Source organism: Chrysemys picta, chromosome 10 (assembly GCF_011386835.1).
Source record: "Chrysemys picta bellii isolate R12L10 chromosome 10, ASM1138683v2, whole genome shotgun sequence".
In the NCBI taxonomy this organism is placed as follows: Eukaryota; Metazoa; Chordata; order Testudines; family Emydidae; genus Chrysemys; species Chrysemys picta.
Genome location: NC_088800.1, coordinates 73,486,090 through 73,502,611, shown reverse-complemented (window position 1 = coordinate 73,502,611; position 16,522 = coordinate 73,486,090). Strand labels below are relative to the sequence as shown.

The 16,522-nt window shown below is 40.3% G+C and overlaps 1 protein-coding gene across 1 annotated transcript in view; it reads left to right on the top strand.

Annotated features, from left to right (window-relative positions):
- Positions 1 to 16,522, top strand: part of BAIAP2L1 (BAR/IMD domain containing adaptor protein 2 like 1) — a 66,400-nt gene that overhangs the window by 18,136 nt on the left and 31,742 nt on the right. The window contains exon 3 of the mRNA XM_005304683.5: positions 3,944 to 4,030. Within this exon, the coding sequence (XP_005304740.1) occupies positions 3,944 to 4,030 (87 nt within the window). The remainder of the gene's footprint in view (positions 1 to 3,943; positions 4,031 to 16,522) is intronic.

Below are 16,522 nucleotides of genomic sequence, written 5' to 3'. Positions count from 1 at the left end.
TATATTTGGTAACCTAATTATTATTCTTGCCATAGAGAATCCTCAGACATTTTCTAAATGCTTAGTGACATTATATGAGCTGGAAGTATGTGATGAGTGCAGGTTAATATTTGTAATATATTAATCTCCATGAGTACCTGTCCATGTGCTACAGAAAAATTAAGAAGAGTAAAACATAAAGGTCTAGCAGACTGTTGTGACAGTCTGCACCCTTATGTTCATCCTTTTTACAAGATGATGATAAATTTTGTACAAAGTATGCCTTGTGAGGTATCATTTGAAAACTCAATCTGCTGAACGTGATTGTCCTGGTAAAATAGTGACAACGTTGTATGTAAAGTTATAAGATTCTACTGTATGATATTGCTGAGACATGTTCCAAGTCTAGAAAAGCAGGCACAAACCAGTTCCTTAGAGACAAAATGCAAACTGAGCCTTGGCATAATCAGCATAACCAAATGGAATGTCAGCATAATCAAATGGACTGGCACCTTGTTAAGCAGACACTCTGGCAGGAAGAAGGTTGTGAGCAAGAAATTTACATCTTGGCAATGGAACGGCTGGAAGTTCACATTTCCCCAGATCTGCTTTTCCTGAACCCCAGCTGGAGAGGATTATCAAAGAGGAGAAAAAGATATAAAAAATGAGGAACAGAGGCCCCAAATCACCTCTCTGCCCATGACATCCACAATGCCTGAAGGACAAGGAAAGGAGCATTGGACTGGGGGATGGGTCCTGGCTGGAAAGCATCCAACCAGGAAGCCTGCAAAAGAACATGGGGTGAGAGAGAGGGAGGGAGAGAGAGAGAGAGAGAGAGAGAGAGACTTCGGCTTTGAATTAATTTAAGTTAGGGTTACCATATTTGCACAGTCAAAAAAGAGGACATGGGGGGAGGAGCCCTGCTCTAGCCCCGCCCCTGCCCCGCCCCAAATCACTCCCTCCCACCCCCTGACTGCCCCCCTCAGAACCCCCAACTCCCCCCTGTTCCTTGTCCCCTGACTGCCCCCTCCTGGGACCCATGCCACTAACTGCCCCCCTAGGACCCTACCTGTCCCCTGACTGCCACGACCCTTATCCACAACCCCACCCCATATTCACACCCCCGCCCCCAGACAGACCCCGAGGACTCCCATGGCCTCTCCAACTGCTCCCTGCCCACTGACAGGACCCCCAGAACTCCTGACCCGTCCCACCCCCTCTGCTCCCTGCCTGCCTCGACCCCTCTCCACACCCCTGCCCCCCTGACAGCCCCCCCAGAACCTCTGACCCATCTAAACCCCCCTGCTCACTGTCCCTGACTGTCCCAACCCCTCTCCACACCCCTGCCCCCCTGACAGCCCCCCCGAACTCCCGACCCATCCAACCCCCCACTCCCTATCCGCCGACCAGGGCCGGCTTTAACAAGAGCCCAGGAATCAGGCTGCGCTCCGGCCGGAGTCGCGGGGTTTGAGGCCAGGCCGGAGGTGCTTGGCCAGGGCCAGGGGTGCTCAGCCGGCACCGCTCGGCCGGAACTGGGGCCGGTGCCCCGGGGCCCGAGCCGGGCCGGGCTGGAGCCGCTGGGGCCGGGGGTGCTCAGCCAGCGCTGCTCGGTCGGAGGTGCTCGGCTGGGGCTGGGCCGGCCGCCCTGGGGCCCGAGCTGGGCCAGAGCCGCTGGGGTCGGGGCCGGCGCACTCGGCTGGAACTGGGGCCGGTGCCCCGGGGCCTGAACCGGGCCGGGCCGGAGCCGCTGGGGCCGGCCGGGGCCGGACTGGGCCGCATTGCGCCTCCCCGGAGCCCTCCTCCTCACGTCCCCCCACCCCAGCTTACCTGCTGCTGCCCGCCTGCCCCTGCTTCTTTTCAGACTTCCCGCGAAGATCTGATTCGCGGGAAGCAGGGGAGGGAGAGGAGCAGGGGGCGGAGTGTTCAGGGGACGGGAGGAGGGGTAAGACAGCTGCGGGGCCCGGGGTGTGCTAAGGCTGCAGGGGATGGGGGGAACCGAGAAGGGGCTTTGGCTGCCAAGCAGCGCCGCTTTTCGATCTATATATAGCCAACTGGGGGGAAATCCCGGACATTTTTAGATTTTTAGAAATCCCGCCCGGACGGCTATTTATAGATTGAAAAGCCGGACATGTCCGGGGAAATCCGGACATATGGTAGCCCTATTTAACTTGTTAAGTATTAGTTTGTGTTTTACCTTTATTTCTTTGTAACCAATTTGGACTTTTATGCCTCATTACTTGTAATCACTTAAAATCTTTCTTTCTATAGTTAAATTTGTTTTATCTAAACTAGTGTGTGTTTGGATTGAAGTGTTTGGGAAACTTCATTTGAGATAATATTTATGGATAACATTTTCTGTTAATGAAATAATGGACTTTATATGAGCTTGTATTGAGAAAGAAAGATCTGGGCAGTACAAGATACACATTTCTGGGGGAAGTCTGGGACTGTGAATTTGCTGATGTCACTCTGCAGTATAATTCAAGGGTGGCTGGCTGGCTGAAGCACTATTGCAGTATACCTGGGGGTAATTTACATGTTGGAGGCTGTGTGAGCAAGCCAGGAATGGTTGCTCTCACTGCAAAGCAGTGTAAAAAGTACCCCAGGTTGGAGAACTGAAGGGACACAGCTGTCCAACATTCCAGATTGTATCCTGGGGAATATAAGAACTACACTTGTCATTAATATTGTAGTCAGTACTGTTGGAAGTTAAGGGTGCCATTGTATTTATTGCCTGTTAATAGAACAATAATCTTGATGTGATTTTACAATAGTTCATATGTATAACAATGGTTTTCCATAAAAATCCTACTTAGAGAACTGGTTGAAGAAAGTCCTCTGAGCACAAATTACAAAAGAGTATTTGATGGTGCTTCATTATTTGTGTATTAAAAATGTGTGGAATTGTATCTATGGAACCTCCCTTCAAATTAATAAGATGTTTAGGATGGATGGTTTGGTTCATTCAGCTACCCTTGATAAACACATTATTAGCTGGATGCTTCAGACATACTGACTAGCAGTGAAATGGTAAACATTTTCCACTGGTAGCTTGTAATTCATGCTCACTTATCATAGGGCAATTATATACCTCTCTTTTGGCACTGATTTAAATTATATGGAATTAGTTCTTTTAAGAAGAGTGCCTTGCTTTTACTGTCATCTGTTTTTTGGGAATCAACAGTATTGATTTTGCTACTCTGTCATAGCGATTTAGGTGTCTGGAATAATTCACATCATAACTTTCTGTTTAAGGTAACTGTGTTCTATTCTCCATTCCTATTAGTTATAGGGAGGTTCTGTGAGGGTAAGAGAAGTAATCCTTCCATGCGCCTGGTCACTGTTGTGATGCCACTTCACAGGGGATCACTGCCTGTTGGAAACACACAACAGCAGATCTATCAGCCTTTCCTCAACATTCTAGCACTGTAGCTTTCTTATAGATTTCCCTAAAGCTTTCATAGCAGATCTTCACTGCATCTGGGAACTTCTGCAGCCACGGAGAGGGAGGGTGGACAGAATTTGTTCCTAGAAGACCAGTTGTGTCCTCTTCAAAGTATTGCACCACACTATGAGTTGTCAGTGCATATGAATCTAAAGTAAGACAGAAAGGACATGTGCTTTTTGGTTATATGTATTATGTCATTTAAAAAAAACACATATAATATGCTTTTCGGGAATTCTATATCGTATTAATAGATGTGAGTCATTTACTATTATTGGGGGCTGATCCCGCCTGTGTTGAAGTCAGAATCTTTACATTGACATCAACAGGCCCTGGACTGGACTCCGAATCCCTAGAATAATTCCCAAAAGTTAAAGAACCAAGTTTGTGCACCCCATTTGAACCCCAGGTAGGCATTGTGAAAATATCATTTACCTTTTCCTGGTGGATGGTAGTTCATAATGTACTCAATTTTTTAAATGCAACACAAGCTGAGTACTCTTGTTGTTTTCCCTATAGCTATGATACTGGCTGGAAGAGCATATTATGATGGTGTTGCAAAGATTGGAGAAATAGCAACTGCATCTCCAGTTTCTAAAGAATTGGGTAAGTAAATCTGTATATCACATTTCATTAAATTACAGTTTAGGATACTTTGCCTCCCCAGCTGGGGGCTCACTGAACTAATTAGATTTTAACAGAAAAGGGACAGTGAGGCACTGGAAGGAGTTGCTGGGGTGAGGGAGCTTGTAAAAGCCTCTTACTGAAGGGAGAGTTAGGGTGACTGCTCTGCCTAGGATCCTTCACCTTGATACTGCTAAATTACCCCTCCCAGAGCCTTATCAGATGGGCTCACAAAAATACTTCTGAAGAGCAAAATATATCTTTGGAATGCATTAGATCAGGGGTTCTCAAACTTCATTGCACTGCGACCCCCTTCTGACAACAAAAATTACTACACAACCCTAAGAGGGGGGACCGAAGCCTGAGCAGTCCCAAGCCCCACTGCTCGGGGTTGGGGGTGCCAAAGCCTGAGCCCCACTGCTTCAGATGGCGCCAAAACTGAAGCCCAAGGGCTTCTGCCCCAGGCAAGGGGGCCTGTAACATGAGCTTCATCTCTGGGCCCCGGACCTCAGCAAGTCTAAGCCAGCCTTGGCGACCCATTAAGATGTGGTCGCAACCCACAGTTTAAAAACTGCTGCACTAGATTGTACCAGTGTCAGGTAGTTTCAGTCCTAGGAGAAATGCCCATCCACCTCAATGTCTTCACACAGTCCCATTTCAAATTTCATAAGCTGAACACTTTTCTGTGTTGCTAAATTCAGTATAACTGTTTGCAGGAAGTGCACTTAAATTTTTTGCCAACTCAGGTTACCTCCCTCCTTGGTTATGATGAGTTTAAATAAAAAAACAAAAACTACTTTCCTTAGTTCTTCACACTTGCTTTTTGCAGGCATACACACCCCTGAAAGAGTTGATCTCAGACTAATCAGGAAAACTTTTGTAGGACCTTCTGATTTTTATTACATCAGAGTGCTGAACAAATCCCAGAATTTTACTATGCTGTGATACACTAATTCCCTATGAGTCACCTGATCATTCACCCAAAAATTGTTTTAGACTGCAGTGTTCCTCCCAAGTCTGTTTCTGGGCTAGGTCACGCTGTTATCTGACTAGATATCTTATACAGGAGCAACTAACAAATGTTCAAAAGCAGGAGGAAATGAATCAGAGATGAGGGACAAAGATTGCCAGTAAGAAAAAATTAAATTAAAAAAAAAAGTGAAGAAAATTCCCAAGAGTATTCACTTATTTTATAAGGGAAATCAAGACTAACTAACGGGTTGAAGCCACAATACATTAATCTTATTATATATAATGGGTAGAAGGAAGGGACTACCTAAACTTGAGAATTGTATTTAATTTTTAGATGCACTATTCTTTACTTAGTACCTTAGCAAATGATATTTGTTTAAGAGGTGTTAAATTTTATACTCCAAAGATAAGATGATGTTTTTATAAATTTAACATAGTTCTTTCTGGTCTTGTGTACCTATAGTTGTGCATAAATTTATTTTTCAAAGTTTGTAGTACTCTGTTACATAGCAATGGGGAAAAAATTAATTTCATTTTAGATATGAATGTTGGATTTTGGATAACAGAACATTGGGGTCAGTGTGTTAGCACATGATACTTTAAGAACAAGGTTTGATAGTCATCTGAGCACCATATATTTGAAAATGTAAACCCTACTTTAAGCTTTCTTCCATAATCTTATAAAGATAGTAAGAATATTCTTTTTGAAGTTCAGTCTTTGAAAGAGACATAAAACTCCAGGAAATATTAAAATCTGTGGTAGTATACTTACTTTTACATTATTGTAAGTTTCATAAGAGTCCCTGCCATTTGAGCTAAAATTCCAAACACCCTATCAGTGTTCTTGTTCTGCTAGCAGTGAAGTCATAATACTAATTCTACGAATATATCACCACAAATATTTCTATGACAATTGTTTGTTTCCAACAAAGGATTATGACTTCATTGCAGAATTAAGCCAGAGAATGTAGGTTGTAAGAGAGAAGCACTATGATACTTCAACATACTTAAATACAGAAAACTATTGACAGAATTGATTGTCTATTTTTTTAAACTATGCTGTAATAAGAGTCTCCTTCCCTAAAGTTCTATATATAGAAGACAAACAGGGAACTGATAGTACAAGGATCCAACTGGTGAGAGGAACTGAATTTTTTTGTAATATTTCTGTGGCCAAAGATGGTAAGAGTTAAGCTGTTCTTGAGAAGTGAATATTGGTTTCTTTGTGCTTGCTCACATTTTAATGACTTGTTCTGAAGCCACCGTTGTGTGACTTTTCACATTGTATGTTCAAACTGAGGGAGTGGTAGAACAGCAAACAGTAAAAAGCAAACAGTTCATGATATAGTCATTTTCTTTATTTGCTTTGTAAGTCATTTACAGCAAGTCTAGTTATTGTAGTTTCTGTGCTATAGTACAAAACCACAAGAATTTTTTAAAAAGCTATTAATTGTGTAAAAATGCATATAAAAGACAGTAGCTAATAAAAAAAACTTTAGTTATGCCTTTGCTAACTTTATTCCTTTTAAAGAACTGATTAGAAGGCACACAAAGTGTACCTCTTTACAAAACTTCAAATGGCTTTTCCTCTTTTTAAAAATGTCATTGCTAGGTATTCTAAGGCTAACTACAAAATGTATTGGTAGTCCTTTCTTTAGTGGAGGAGAGTCTACAAAAGATCTGAGTTTTGAGTGCTCCTTATTGACACTGAAATTAGGTTAATCATTGGACTAATAGCATATTCCCCCCAAGTAATTATGAAAGGTGTGTCTTGTAAGTAGGGTTTAAGAAGTTCATTCTCATCATCACCGGATTCAAACCCCGAACATTGCACACAAACACTTTATACTGAGTCTTTTGGTATACAAAAACATCTTTATTTTCATTGAGAAGATAGAAGTCAAACTGGAAAAAAGTCTGATAAAGTACATGTTGTAGAAATACAAAAGGTCAGAACATTGGAAGAAGCACTGTAATACTTTTTAGAAGTCTGAAAAAAATAGTTCTCACGTTATTAAAAAGCCCTGTAAACAGCACTCAACCCTTTCGGAGACAAAGGAGTATACTTTTTTAAAGTCATTTAAGCTGGTCTCATGTGATGTGGCAACTTAGCTTAAAGCCACATAGAAACTTAGCCTTTAACTGTGACACATTCTTCAGTAATTGCAAATATGAGAACATCAGTGCTGAGTGGAATCAAATATAAAATTCGGCTGTAATCTACCCTTGTGTAAAAAAAATTGTGCAACTCCACAATTTTAGTTGTGGCTTACACTGATGTAATACAGAGAAGAACTGGGCCTCTTGTGAGCTTCCTCACAGATTTGCCAATACACTCTATTCTATTCCTGCAGGACCTCTACCATGCAACTTTTGTTGTCTTCCATGGGCAAGGAAAGCCAATTGTGACTAATTGTGTTGTGGTTTGGTAATGTGCATGTCTGTTTGTGAACTGGTTTATCAGAATTTGTTTCACTTGATTAGAGGTGAACTGGCATGTTTTATTAAACAAACAAATAAAGCTGTTCTAAAGGTGACCTGCAAAGGTAAAGGAAAAAATTCCAGTAACTTTATCAGCATGTGCTGTCTATATCCAAATGTCAGCTTGAGAGGTATTCAGCACATTTTACTTTCATGTGTTAAAGGAAATACTGTAGGGCCTTCTCTGTCTACTTAGAGAATGGCAAAATTCCCATTTATTTCTGTTTGAGCTGGTCCTTAACATAAATACCATTTATCAAAATATGTCTAATTCACCACCAATAGATAGGATAAAAATCACTTTAGTCACTTCTAAAATTTTGGTTTTAGGTGCCTCTGTACAGAAGCCCAACTTGGCACCTTAAAGGGGCCAGATTTTCAGAGGGTAGGTGCTCAGGGCTTTCTAAACAAAAATATCAGAAACTTATAAAAATGTCTTCAGTGGAGCACCCAAATACTGAAACACCCCGAATTAGTTACTACACCTCTACCCCGATATAACGCTGTCCTTGGGAGCCAAAAAATCTTACTGCGTTATAGGTGAATCCGCGTTATATCGAACTTGCTTTGATCTACCGGAGTGCGCAGCCCTGCCCCCCCGGGGCACTGCTTTACCGCGTTATAACTGAATTTGTGTTATATCGGATCACGTTATATCGGGGTAGAGGTGTACTTAAAATCTTGGCCAAAATTACTGAAATTTTGTATTTGAACATAAAAGGATGTTTTTAAGTTCCCATGTCATAAAGAATCAGTCCTGGTCCTACTACCAAGTCTTAATAAATGGAAGTTTGTTTACTTCCAGAGGAATTTTGCCATAGAAGGGATGGGGGAGGAGATGGTTTTGCTTTTTTTCTGTCGCAATGGCATCACCTAGCACTTGAAGGGATAGTAATGTCATCAGATGATGTAAGAATAAAATAGAATTCTAAACTCAAGCATTGGCAGATAAGCCTTTCAGATAATGTTTTAAATTGTTATAAAATGGGCTTTTCTAGTTCTGCTATAACCTCTTTGATATGGGGCAACCAGAACTGGATACTCTATTTAAGGTGTGGGTGGACTATGGATTTACATAATGGTATTATGATATTTGCTGTCTTATTATCTGTCCCTTTTCCAATAGTTCGTAAATTCTGTTAATCTTTTTGACCACTACTGCACATTGAGCTGAAAAATATTAGGCTCCCTGGAATGATGCAGAAGACTGGATTTACAGTAAAGGGTATACAGTAAAGAAATTTAGAGACACTCCAGGTATAACCAAAACTACAGAAAATTCAGAGAAGAAAAGAGCAACTTAAGGGAGGACAAAATACACAGAGAAATGAGAACGAAATACACAGGAAAATGAGAACAAAAGACAGAATGTAAGTGAAATCAAATTTGGAGGGGGAAAAACAGCTGTTTTCTTGGGGTCAGACAACAAAACAATACAGAATCCGGGGAAAAGCTGGACAGAAGGTATATAGAGGCTTCATACTGAATATCTCAGCACTCCTCAAGTCAATATGAAGCTCTCACATTCATTTGTTTCAGAACAATTGAAGTGAAACAACACAATACTATGCACTGCCCATCTTACTTTACAGTTTAATTACCAAGGCCTTAAAGGCGATCACTAGGGACCAGATCCTGCAGTTCTTGCAAATTTAACCTGAATTTGGACCTATATCCAGTATACCTCAAGGTATACTGTAAGATGAAGAAAGGAACCAACTTTTGAAAATAATGTTGAATTAAAAAAAAAAAGTCACATGAAGTCTTCAAACTGTGACTTTACAAGTATTTACTAGAGAACACTTAGAGAGAATTGAAATCTGTATTTAAAAAAAAAAGGGGAAAAAAAGAGCACGAACTATACAACCTTCTGTTCATTCATTCCTAATTGTATGTTCCTGAAACATGACAACTGTTTCTCTGACAGGTCTCTTGTCAAACCATGAAATTATCCCTTACACAACTGTGCTGCATTTTAGTTTTTTAAAACCAAGTACTTCAGTATTGTAGTTCAAGCTTGGTATAGTAAATATTTGGGCTGGTTAAATAAAGAATATTGTCTGGAATTGACAGTTTTATATAGTAACTTGTATTAGTGGTAAGTGTGTGTATATACTGAGGGACATGTATTTAATATTTTACTAAAAAACTAACTCTTTGCATATCTTATGTTTGATAATTCTGTTTCCTGGGGGTAATTGTGCAAAGTACTATAAGAAGCAATAAACGATTCTGGAACTTTATTAAATTATATACTTGTTTACACTTATGATTTAAATGAACATTCCTCAGACTTCTTGGCCTACTACAATCTCCAAGTTGTAGTTCCCTCAGAGTTTGGCTGCTCGCATTTTGCGCCATAATCTTCCATTGTTACATGAATAGAACCCCCATTGAGCCAATGAGAGTTTTGTATGAAAATTGATGGAAAGATATGTTGCTTTTATATTTAGAGTGACGCTTAGTTTGATTCAAGTGAGATTTTTAAAAAAAATAGAACTATTTGATCCTCTGGCTTGCAATAATTTGCAGTTGAAATAGAAGCAATAATAATAATAACTATTACAATAATTTGCAGTTGAAATTGAAGCAATGATATTTTTAATAGGATAGTTTAAAAAAAAAAAAAAAAAGAGTGAGAGTTGGACACTTCTTTGTGAAATCCAGGTAATTGAAAATCCCAATACGTAACTGTCAGTTCGAATAGGCTTTGTTCTGCCTCATCACTTATAGCAATCAGGAACTTTACTTACAAGGAATCTTGTGCATGTAACGAAGCAATTCCTATCGAACAATTTTAGAAACAGCACAAACTAGAAAATAAGTTTTGTCATTTTTTTTTTTTTACTTAAGGGGGTATCCTTAGGTAAAACAAAGTATGAAGTTTATCTTTGAAAAATTCCCACCTTACACTTTTAATGGAGGGCAATAGCTTCTTGAACCATTTACCCAAAATGTTATCTTGCCATTATTTCCATCATACAGAGGACTACTTTTTTCCTTTCCTGAGTAATAAGCAAGACAGTTATTTGAACTCTAACCTAAAAAGCTGGAGAGCTAGCTACCGCCGCACCTACCAGAATACTGCTTAGGTATCACTCGTTACTAAGAAAGCCAAGCAGAAAAAGAACAGTTTGCTTACACAATTTCGGCCAAATTCAACCCTGGCTTAAGTAGGTGCTTCTTCATTGATTTTACTGGAGTTGTGCCTCATTACGCCAGGATATAATTAGACCCTTTGAACTGGAATCCTATTTCACCTGCCTTAGAAAGCTAAACACGGAGTGCCCTTTTAGCTCAATGACTCTAAAGAAAAGCCTATAGGTTATCTGCCCTCATCTCCTTGCCAGCACAGGGCTGTCTTGTTGTATAGTGACAAGCATTTTACTATTTGAAATAAAATGAGTTGTGGATAGACAGGCAAATGGAGTGATGCCAACAAAAACTGAACCACCTCAACCAATTGAAATTTCTGGAAAAATCAAAAGTCTACCTGCTGCTGTAGCAAGAGTTACTAATCCTTTTTAAAAAGAGCTGGTCCTATATAGTAAAATTGAGACTAAGGAACACTCCAGTTTAAATTTAACTTGAATTAGAAGAAGCCACTAACGTTTTTCTTAATTAAAAAAAAATTAAGTACACGGAAAGCTATCTTGAAAACAAGATGCAAAGTGGGTCTGAAAGAATAAGCTTTACTGTCAGAAAGTGTTTGAAACTGGAGTTTCAAAGTGGTTGTACAGCAAGTTCTAAAATGTTGTTTGTTTTTTTTTTACTACGTTGTTAAACCAACTGGGTTTATACATTTACACTCAGCTTAAAGTCCAAAAACCGTGTTATTTTGTATTAAATTGTGATAAATAATTGTCAATAAATTACTTATTGGTGACTCATCAATATGAGTCACCCAATATTTGTAATATGTTGGTTCTCTGTTTTTTCAAAAAATAAACTGTGCTATGGATAATTATTTTCTTTATAAAGAAAAATATGTTGATATAAGTGGCATATTATGGAGAATAAATAATTGGGTTTTCTAGAGACTTTTTTAATTCCTATATGATTATTTGACTCAAATGTCAGATTTTTGGCCAAACTATATCTATATCTATATCTATATATATAGTATACTTCATCCAGACAAGTATGTGTCCATATACCATCTAGATATCCCGCCTCATCATCATTGTGTGGCTGACCTCTGTTTCTGAAGGATAAGCTCTTCATCTTGTACTTACACTAAAAAATACACTAATTCTGGCAAAAAGGTTTTTTTACTTGGAGCCTTTTCCTTCCTCCTTTAGTTTGCATAGCCATAGGGGGTTACATGCAGAATTTTCAAACCTGGATCTTTAAACTCAAGCAAATAAGTCCATATTTAGTCACCTAATCATTGCCCTGAGTTTTAGAGATGCTGAGCATGTAGTGGGAGCTGTGCATATTCAGGAACTCTGAAAAAAATCAGACAGATTGTATTTCAGCAACTAACCAGATTTATGTGCTTAAATTAAATCCATGAACAGGGTTGAGAGAAAGTAGTTGAAGATTAGCTGTCTAGAGGAGCTGAAGCTTTGCATTGCTCACATGAGGCATGTGCTTTGTAAGAATCTTAACAGGTCCCGACATTATATGCCACCACAGAACTGGAATGTTTCTCTTTAGACAGAGAGGCAGCTGTGTACATTTCTGTCAAGTAAAGGTAGCACACCCAAAAAGAGCCTGCAGATGGTGCCCATGTATATCCTCTGATGATGGCCCAAGGAACCTACTGTTCAAATATCCTAGCAGCCAATTTCTCAGATGTTCAGAAGTTTCCTTCAAAATTGCTTCATAGACAGCCTAGGAATGTTCCAACCAAATAATGAACAGGAATCAGGAGAAATGCATGATCCCCCTGTTGCATACAATCATTGCTAGCAGGAAGAGTTCACAAGTAATAGAAAACATCCAGTGAATAGTCACCAACCATCCAACCATAATCAGCTAATCATACAGTGCAGTTAGCACTGGAATCTAGGAAATAGCCTAGAACATGAGGGCTGATGCTAACATCCACAGATCACCAGACACTACACAGTGAAGCAGGACAAACCACCACTAATTTAAACCCAGAGTACCCCTCTTCTTCTTTCAGATTATGTAATCCTTCCCTTCCTAAAAACACAAAGCACAAGAAGTTCTGCAATATGGGCACCAAGTGATAGTGTAGGGAGGGCACTTCAAGGGCTGCACATGCTTAGAAGCTTCTGCTACTGCAGCTGGTTCTTCTCAGGTTACAGGAGAATGATGTTTGTTCCATACACAGCTGCATTGTTTTAACTTCAGTTTTAAGACTTCCATTATAAAACTTGATTTTTATAATGTTGGTAACTCCTACAGCCATGAGAAAAAGCTAAAAGGCAAGGGATAGACTGTGTTCTTCAAGACAGCCCATTGAGACCAACTCCAGGGACACTGAGGTTGGGGAAGAGAGTATTAATAGCAGAGAAAACAGAAAGAAATTGGCACTGCTATTCAATATGAAAAGGCATGTGATGGACTGCTAAAGAGTTTATTCTATAATGTTAAACAAAGATAACTGGGAAAATGTGCTAGCTTGAACAACTTCTTAAGAGCCCCTACCACCCACACTCTAAAGTGGGCTTTCCTGGCCCCAGTGAGAGAGAGCTGTGGGGATAACGAGTAGCCTCACAGTATACTGTCCTGTGTTTTGTGTCAGGGTGATTAATTTAAAGATACGCAGATTTCTTAGGCCGTACTAGTTAGCATATTCACCCCTTTCTCACCCATTACTTTTTATACACCCACACACCACGTACAAGCACCTGCTACTGTACACACACCCATGTATGAATCCTGACTGTACAGAGCACAGTACAATGCATCTGTAACCATATGTGTGAAGACACCCTGAAGGTAAAAAACAAAAAAAACCCTCAACACACTTGCAATGGTGTGTATTAATCTGATGCCTTGGGCATGATTTATGGGTAACAGCAAAGACACTATGAAGGGGTGCTATCTTGTAGCATGTCTGGCTGTGCTGGATAATTGTGTTATGTATGTTAGTCTTGTAGGCATCTTGTTTGATTGGCATCTAAACCATAGGATCCACACTAAGCTTTGGTGCGTTCCTTGCTTGCGTATACGTATAACACACTAACTGGCCAGTACCCATGTCTAGCATACTTAGATGCAGGTTTTCACACTGTGGCTTCTGTGTGTGCGCTATTTAGCTGTGTTCCCTCTGGCAGCTCTTTGAACTGTGAGGCTTGTCCAAATGGGCTGTGGTCAGATATTTAGATTGGGGTATTGAGTGTCATGCAGGAGTCTACTCCCTGCCAATCATAATCACTCCCACAGATCTGTACATATGTGAATAGTTGGCCACATCTGGTAGTATGTGTTTCCTTCCAGCATTATTCTGCTAATGCACAAGAGAGTAAGCAGCTGACTGCATATGCATATAGAATGGCATTTGAGCTTTCATTATATTAGTTATATTTGTGTGCTATTGAAGTTCTCTTGCAGGGGAGAGTAATAGGGTAAAAATAGGAGACCTGGTGACACCAACTAGGGTTGCCAATTTTGGTTGGATGTATTCCTGGAGGTTTCATTACATTACATAATCTTTAATTAAAGAGTAATCTTTAATTCCTGGAGACTCCAGGACAATCCTGAAGGGTGGGCAAACCTAACACCAGCCCTGGAGAAGGCCACTGAATATATGTAATGTGATTGTTCACATGTTTTATTAATAAAGAGTTGACCGTATTTTAAGGACTATACAGGACACAAAATATAGACAGTTCTTGCCTGAGGAATATATGATCTAATCAAGAAATTGTGGATATGGGCCATTACTAAGAGAAGGCAACTTCTTTAGGACTCTACCAATTGACATTAAATTTTACAATATTATTTGTGTTTCATTAATTTCTTCATTTTAGAGTTAGATGTTTCTGTTAATGCCGGGACTGAGAAACTGATAAGATATGCAGAGAGCTCCAATATTAAAATTGGACCAGACCACCCAGAACAGAACCACAGTATAGCTTATAGGTACCACTGTTTTATTTATTTATTTTTTTAAGCACAGGAAACCTTCATTTCCTGCTATTAGGTGTGCTTTGCCTATGCTGATCTTATTGCAAGAGCAAAGACCAACTCAGCTGTATGGTGTTCCTTTACTATCTGCCTAAAGAACAGCAGGGCTTCATACAGGCAAGTTCAGGCCTATAGTTGTGTTGTAACTTTTTCTATTGTGCCTGATTTGTGTAATGATTAAAACCAATTATTTGCTCAACAAGATTAGAGCTCAGACATGCAAAGCCATTACATATAATGTTCTCAGGGCCTTTTAAAATGTCAGTCTTTTATATACATGTATTAATGTAAACCATTTCCTGTACACTTTGAACGAAAATATGCCTGCAGCAGTCTTTAAAGTTATTAGCAATGGTGTGACAGGTGGAAAAAGCAAGTTTGCCTTTTTTCATCCATTATTTATAGTGCACCTGCTTTGTTTTTCTTTTTAACATTAAAATTAATTAATGCAACCTTAACAATTGTTTAAAACAAGATGAAGTTTAATGTTCATTTACATCTGGTTGATTAACATTAGATAAAAATATTTTAGTCTAAAACTTCTGATTTTTTTTTAAAAGACATACTGTGGAACCTACTATAGGCCTGGTCCTGCTGTCCTTTCTCAGTGGAAAGTCTATCGAGAAATAGTGGCATAAAGTAGAGTTAACAGAAAATGTTGACAGAAGGAAATAAAAACACATTTCCTTTTCAGAGTGTTGTACGTTAACAAATATCTTTTACTGATATTTAAAAATAGTAAGATTGGTTTTGGGACAGTGTTCCTAACTTGGCTAAATGGAAAGTTTAGTAAAGTCTTCACTATAAATATTTTATTTCTCTTGCTAGTAGTTGTGTGGGAGTGACTATTTGTAAGCAGTTTATCATGATTATTTTGCGTGTAAAGCATGTTAGGTAAGAACTTTCAGTTTCTTTATTTAAACGACTTAGTATGTCAGGCCTAATGAAGTTAGAATAATCCATAAAATGAACATTCAGCCCTTTCTTCAGCATTAATTTTCATCTGTAATTTATGTAAAGTATTCTGAGTGATCTATGCCATTTAGTACCAACTGAATTTTATTAGTTACATGTAGCAGTATTAAGCACCTATAAGCTTCCCCAGGTGGTAAGTCACGAGCAATTCCTTGGGCCATTTAGAGTATGTCCACACAGCTGCTGGGAGTGAGTCTCGCAGCCCAGGTTGAGGGACTCATGTTAGCAGATCTCAGGCTAGTGTGTTAGAAATAGCTTTGCAGAGGTAGTTTTGATGTTCAGGCTCCAGCTGGAACTTGGACTCTGAACCCCACATTCCTCCCTATGCGTCACAGCCTGAGTCAGAATATTTACATTGTTGTTTTTAGCATGCTAGTGTAACCCACACACTTCCTGGATGTGGTGTTCTGCCCCATCTAGTGGCACCAAGACTACATAAAGAGAGAGAGAAAGAGATTAATGAGTCTGCTCTACAGCCTAAGGTAACAACCAGTTAGCTTTTAGCTCAGGTGGTAGAGCAGGGGTCGGCAACCTCTGGCACGCGGCTCACCAGGGTAAGCACCCTGGCGGGCCGGGCCAGTTTGTTTACTTACCGCGTCCGGAGGGTTGGGCCGATCGTGGCTCCCACCAGCCGCGGTTCACCGTCCCAGGCCAATGCGGGCGGTGGGAAGCCGCGGCCAGCACATCCCTCGGCCTGCACCGCTTCCCGCAGCCCCCATTGGCCTGGAGCAGCGATCCGCGGTCAGTGGGAGCCGCGATCAGGCGAACCTGCGGACACAGCAGATAAACAAACTGGCCCAGCCCGCCAGGGTGCTTACCCTGGCGAGCCATGTGCCAGAGGTTGCCGACCCCTGCGGTAGAGGCTCATGTACTAAGCTCCAGAGATCCCAGGTTCAATGCCGATGACCGGGGTCTGTTGGTGTTATGCTAGCATAAACCCTG